The 6,466-nt window shown below is 28.9% G+C and overlaps 1 protein-coding gene across 1 annotated transcript; it reads right to left on the bottom strand.

The window, feature by feature from the left end:
- Positions 1–209: 209 nt before the first annotated feature.
- On the bottom strand, positions 210–6,431 carry LOC107448370 (transmembrane emp24 domain-containing protein 7). The gene is made up of 3 exons (XM_016063534.4): positions 6,110–6,431; positions 1,332–1,577; positions 210–1,256 (listed from the first exon to the last, which is right to left on the bottom strand). The coding sequence occupies exons 1-3, from the start codon at positions 6,257–6,259 to the stop codon at positions 1,032–1,034; spliced, it is 621 nt and encodes a 206-aa protein (XP_015919020.1). The 5' UTR covers positions 6,260–6,431; the 3' UTR covers positions 210–1,031.
- Positions 6,432–6,466: the final 35 nt, after the last annotated feature.

The following is a 6,466-nucleotide window of genomic DNA, read 5'->3' as shown; positions in this document are numbered from 1 at the left end:
TAGGATTTCTACCAATGTAAACATAAAAATGTGAAGTTTATTATTAATAGGTTAAAAACAGTTAGATTTTCAATTAAATTACTAATTTTAATTTGAAGGTAGCAATTTAAGTTTATAGTCAACATGATTTAATTGCATGCTTATTCTCCTCATAAGTAATTTTAAAAAAGAACTACAGTAATGTAAAAGATATTGTTGAAAACCAAAGATTTCTTGTGTAACTTTATTTCATTTTGAAAATTGTTCTTGTTTATATTTAAGACAAAAGAATACAGATATGAGTAGCTTAAACAGAAACATCTGAATTGTGACAACGGGATTTGTACTTCAACTAAATTGGAAAAAATAAATTTACAAACAAAATAGAAACTTCTCACGAATAAACAAATGCCATTCAGGAGAAAAACAGGAACATATAATAAAATAAATAATACATTTATTTTTGTATCACAATCTGAACAAAAAAGAAAAAAAAAATACATTAAATATAATAAGTAAATTCAAGAGATTATAATTATTATGTCAATCAAAAAATCAAGTCAGATAATTTGAAATATAATATAAATAGCTAATATAATAAGCAAAAATAGAAGAGTACCTAAAATTCAAACTAAAATTGATCTTACTCCTAAAAATTAACTTTTATTTTAAGCACGACTGGTAAGCACTTATCGTTTTATAATGTAAAAATTATTATTATTTTTGCAGAGAGAGAGACCAGAAAAACAATATAGGGGGGAAAAGGTGAATTTAAACAAGCTATTTTTTTGATAATATTAGTCTATTCAAATATGAATGAAAAATTTATATTTATGACCTATATCCATACGTTCAATAAATTTTATTAGTTTCACCACATAATCCAAAATTAAAATAAGCATGAAGAGCGATGATTTTGCAAAATGTTTTGATGATCCTTTAAGGCATACAAAACATGAGGCACAACTAGTTTTTCCCATGGAAGAAACATTATTAAACAATACCCTTGTTTGTATGCCTCTATATAAAACATTTTTAAGGACTAAGAGTTCTCATGAAGATGATCCTTTTTTCTCACTAAAAAAGTTTCTCAGTACAATAACTTGTCCAACACCAATACAAATAATAAGAATGGTTTCTCCCATGGACCAATACATAACACGAGTATTCAAATCTTCAGCGCGTTTTCGCCCTTGTGCCTCCATTAACCGATGATGTGTTTGGTAGTCTATGATAGTATTAAGATGTTCATGCACATTGGCTGATGATGTTTCCAACTGAAATAGGAAATAACTAATTAGAAGAAAAACATTACTTGGAATAATGTACAACACAATTTTTAAATAACTTACCTTAGTCATTGCAGTTAAATGTTCACCAATACCAGGAAGAGGTTTTTCTTCTCCCACAATAAAATCTAAGTAAACCAACTTATGACTAAATGTAGAAAACTCGTTGCTGAAACAGAGTTTATAGACCCCTGTTTGGTCAGCAACCCAAGAGTAGCTGTCAGACTGTTTTTTTATTCCACGGTAAAGGACTTTGCCAGAAGGTGCTTCAAGGACAGCATCAACATCATAGTTACCACCAGTCACAACCTTAAAATTAGGAGAAAATAAACTGTGAGAACTTAGAAGCAAGTCAAACACGTCAGTACATTAAATAGCTAATGGTTTATAAAAATAAACATTTTAGAGGAAAATTATAGGGATATATAAAACTAAAAACCTTGTGCAATATGGTGTTACATCATTGAGATACAAAAACAAATAATTAAGGATTGAAAACAATCAGGTTAAAGGAAGGATAATTTTGCATATGAAATTTTCTAAGTAAGATAAGAGTTATAATTTTAAAATGAGATATAAGAATTTGAAAACTTTCAGCAAAAGGTCATGCTTTAACAAAATTTAGAAAAATTTACTTATTTTGTGAATTTTTTAAAACAGGTTTCTATTTTTGAGAATTTGGAAAAATCTAATACTTTAGATTGGGATGCTTCCAGCAAGACACCCCTCCCCCCTTTTTTTTATAAATCTGAGAGAGGTCCTGCTTGGGGTGTGTGGCTTTACATGCAAAGGGTGAAATTGAAAAAATTATGTGGTGGCAACCAGTGGCCACAAGAAGAAAAATTTTTGATAGCCACTTTTTTTTAGTAGCTATTTTTTGCATACAAATTAAAAAATTAACTTAACTGAATACTTAAATTGTAATTAATATAAATAACATTGGTGTATAATTTAAATATGAAGGACATTCATAACAAGATTGCATAAGAAATCAAGAATTACATCAAGAATTAAAAAAACAGAGGGATATAAATAAATATACTGGATGAGTACTAGGCAATTTTTTTTAGTTATAAATGTTATATTTAATTTATCAAAATGTCTTTAACAACTTGTGTTTTAAGGGGAGAATGCAATTTTTTAAGTAAAATTAGTAAATAAAAAAAATTCAGTTTTAATGTTTTTCTTATTATCAATTTTAAACTTTCTCTTTTAGAATAAAATATTATAACGTAGCTTCTCAATTCCTCAAAGAATTTTTCCTTAAGGCAGTTTCTTTCTTTTTTAAAAGATTGCCTCTTTAACTAAATTGCCCCTTTTACAATGTTTCTTCCCCCCCCCCTAATGGCAGGCACTGAACTTTTACGTTCTTCGTCTAGGAAGATGCCGGAAGTGTTACTCATTTAACGTTACCCAGTGGGCACCCGTGAACCTAAGTCACGGAGGCGAGCATCCATGCCCTGAACATTCGAAATGGCAGCCACTGGCATTGCAGTCAGGTACGCTAACCACTTGACCATCGGCCGGCTCCTTTTACAATGTGAAAAAATCGTAAATCTGAAAACAAGTCTTCAGATTGCAAATAATAAATTTGAGATCTGAAAACAAGTCTTCAGATTGCAAATAATAAATTTGAGTTGAGTAGTTTTTTCCCATATAAACAAACTAAATTCTACCAACCTTAAAGACCTTATTGATGTTAATAGCTAGGTTATTTAGAAAATTTGCCAGAGTGATCATAGTAAATCAGAGTAAATTTGTGAAACCAGAGTGATCAGAGTAAATTTGCCAGAGTATATCAAACAAACTAAACACAACCTTAAATTTTGACTTTAGAACATGATACTTTTGTTCAAAATTAACTATTAAACTATTTTTCATTGATCTATGTAGTTAGAATTAATAAAGTAAAATATAATCAAACTAAGCCAATTAAAAAATGTGACAACTTATCAAAATGCTAACTAAATTATGCTCCAAAGGTATTGGAAAAAATTAAATAAAAAATTTAAAGTAACTTCAAAATCAATTGCAATAAAAATAAACAATGTGAGAAATGCAAATACAAAAGAAAAAAAGAAAACAAAAAATTAATGCTATAAAAATATTAAGAGAAAAAAGGAATGAAAGAAAATGCTAAAAAGCAGCTAGACAAAACATTTTAATAGAAAATCTAAACAAAAAAAAAAAAGAGAAATGCAAACAACTTGTTTGTGGAGGGCTAGATAAATAAGAGCCATTACTAATAGACTGAAATATCTGTTAGTTCATTTTAACTATAGTTTAATATGAAACACAATTCTTTCTCATAACAATAACAAAATATTTGTTAATTATGCTTCACTACTAAATATTTCAAACAACAATTCCAATATAAGGCGGTACAGAGTTGGTTAACAGGTGGTCAGCGTACACCACACACAACAGAGGAACAACCTAAGCAAAGTTTCACATGCAGCAAGAAAACCACAAAGAAGGTTATTCATGATCCAGATTGAAAATCTAGTCGAGAAATCCCAATGTGAAAAACTATGGTTCAAAAAACTGCTAAGAATATAGACCATGAGGTCTGCCTTTTCACGAGAAACAAGTTCTCTTGGAATAGTTCAATTGAATAGAAATAAAATAAACATGCACTATTACTCATATTTTCACGATGATGCTGAAAGATATTTTTAATCTTAAAACTTCAGTAATAATTTCACTGGTAATTAAATAAAAACTTCTTATATAACTATAAAAGAACATTTAAATTGTTTGTTCAAAAGTATATTTAATTGTTTGTCAATAATAAAACCAAGGTAAGTGTATACTGTATAATTTTAGGAAACTTTTTTTAATAAACTATACCAATCTTTAATTAGGGTATAGAGTATAGAAAAAAATTATCTTCATAGTTAACTACAATTACTTTATTACACGTGTAGTAACTATAACTTTTTAAGAATGTAGTGACTACAAACGACATTGGAAATGTAGTCACTATATTTAGGAGGTGAACTGGAACACTTGATTTAGCCTCCTGCTTAGAATGGTTTTGAATAAAAATTTACGTATTTTAACAGGATATTTAACAGTGAATCCTGCAGGAAAGACTACTTCTATGAAATGAACTCTATTCACGACCACTTTTGAGAGGCACTGAATATTTTCCATAAACTTTGCATTGAAGAAAACCTTTAGGAGAGACCATCAAAACATCTCCCAGCGACGGAGCATTCCTTCGCACCAAATGCAGAAAAGGTTAATTAAGGAAACATGAAAAAATACCAAAACAACCTATTAACTAAATAAATAAGTAGATTAAAAAATGTCCTAATATTTTTGTGAGGCTCTTATTTAGAGAGCCCTTTTTGGCGATCTTTGAGATATCTACAACAATATGTTGCAGTCAGAGTGCACTAAAGAAAGAAATCAATAACACTATCAATGATTTACTTTTAGAGTTGAAAGTTAAATAAGGAAAAAGTTATTATGAAAAAAACTAAGTTAAATAATTCTTATGATAAAAAATAAAATGTAAACTTAAACAAAAAATCATTCATATTTGATAAATTTGTTTTTACACATCATTAGAGATCATTTTTATTGACACTAAAGTTTATTTGATTCAGTTTTCATGACTCCAACACAAGTGGTATTTCCGCAACTAAGAAAATGACATTGACTAAAATTAAAATTGTTTGTGAAAAATTATGCACCTTCAATATCATTGAAAGTGCATAATTGAGGTAACTGCTAAGGACGACCATTTTACAATGAAACAGTGTGTTCGCTCTCTAAAGGTTTCACTGTATTAAGAAATATGTATTCATGTTTACATGAACTAATTTGCTTCTTCTAAATTGTTTTTTAACGATATTTTTTTTTATACATTTCTCGACACGAAATATTTAATTGGTGAAATGCTAGGAAATCATTAAATATTTGCTTGTTTACGCGTTTAAAGTTTTTTAAATTTTTTTTTTATTACCTCTAAGATTATGAACATCGAAATTTACAGAGAAAAATCTGTTCTTCATAAAAATAACAATGTTTCATGAATGTACATTTGCATTTGAATGTGTCTGAAGTGACAAATTAGCTATTATTTATAAATAGCAAGTTTAAATATTAATTAATTCTAAATAGGTAACTTTTTGCATCAATTGATGGACCTGGAAAGATACATACAAATCGGATTTGACAAACTAGTTGTGTTACTTTACAAAAGTAACGTTGAAAGCAGTTGACAGGAATCACAAGGAACAGCTGTTTTTCTCCTATTGCACTAATCACACTTTTTTTTTAAAAAAATAATTACTCTTCACGACAACCCATGAAATAAAATAGCAACTGCCGCTTCTGGTAGTGCGTTACTCTCAACCACTGGGTATAAGCGTATATACTGATTGCTAAACTACATATAAATTACAAAGGATTATACAACACTAATCACTCGAAAAAAATATTGCTTTGAATAAAACAGTTAATATGTTAAAATGGTCCTATGCCCTGTATAACTAAGAGATAAATTTATAGACTTAGCGTCAATATTTAGCAAATCACTTAGATATCTTTTATTGAATGTGTGTGGTATTTTGGCAAACATTAATTATTTGCGCACCGCCATTAGTTAATAAATGCTATAATTATATTTCAGTTCATTAGTTATAATAAAAAACTTTTCCAAAACAAATTATCACCATGAAATGTAAACAATAACAAATCCCATTTTTTTAATTGACCTTGTCACCCGCTAATTGACTATAATTTTTTTTTAAAACAGGTAGAAATAAAAATGAGCACCGAAAAAAGTTTTCGCAATTGATCAGCACACAAATATTTTTTTCTCAACTTACTTGAAATTCAACAGTAGATTTAACTCCTTGCTCAATATCTTCATGGTAACATTGTTTAGCGTTATCCGGCAACTCAAATGTCAATTCTACAGCGGTAACTATACAAATATAAAGAGATACCGAAATCGCAAAAAGGAATATGCACTGCATATTGAAGTATATCACTAAAGACTTTATCCTATTCACATCGAAATGGTGTTAAGGGCAATAAGTTTCATTCAAATCATAAGTTTCCACAAACAACACATCACTCAACGTGGCCTAAACTCGTAGGACCATCACCAAAAGCAGAAATCTGTCGGCTCTGATGCCAGCAAGAAGTATCGCGCTAGTAAAGTTATTTCTTTATTTTTCTTT

Source organism: Parasteatoda tepidariorum, chromosome 11 (assembly GCF_982258835.1).
Source record: "Parasteatoda tepidariorum strain Cologne lab strain chromosome 11, Ptep-v5.0, whole genome shotgun sequence".
Classification (NCBI taxonomy): domain Eukaryota; kingdom Metazoa; phylum Arthropoda; class Arachnida; order Araneae; family Theridiidae; genus Parasteatoda; species Parasteatoda tepidariorum.
This window is presented reverse-complemented; position numbering and strand designations above follow the sequence as displayed.

What these genes read in the sequence shown, in the direction of transcription:
- LOC107448370 (XM_016063534.4), bottom strand. Translation starts at nt 6,259, where the DNA reads ATGCAGTGCATATTCCTTTTTGCGATTTCGGTATCTCTTTATATTTGT. An exon ending in AATCTACTGTTGAATTTCAA is followed by an intron (nt 1,578 to 6,109) that starts GTAAGTTGAGAA and finishes CCTAATTTTAAG; the next exon opens with GTTGTGACTGGTGGTAACTA. An exon ending in ATTTAACTGCAATGACTAAG is followed by an intron (nt 1,257 to 1,331) that starts GTAAGTTATTTA and finishes TTCCTATTTCAG; the next exon opens with TTGGAAACATCATCAGCCAA.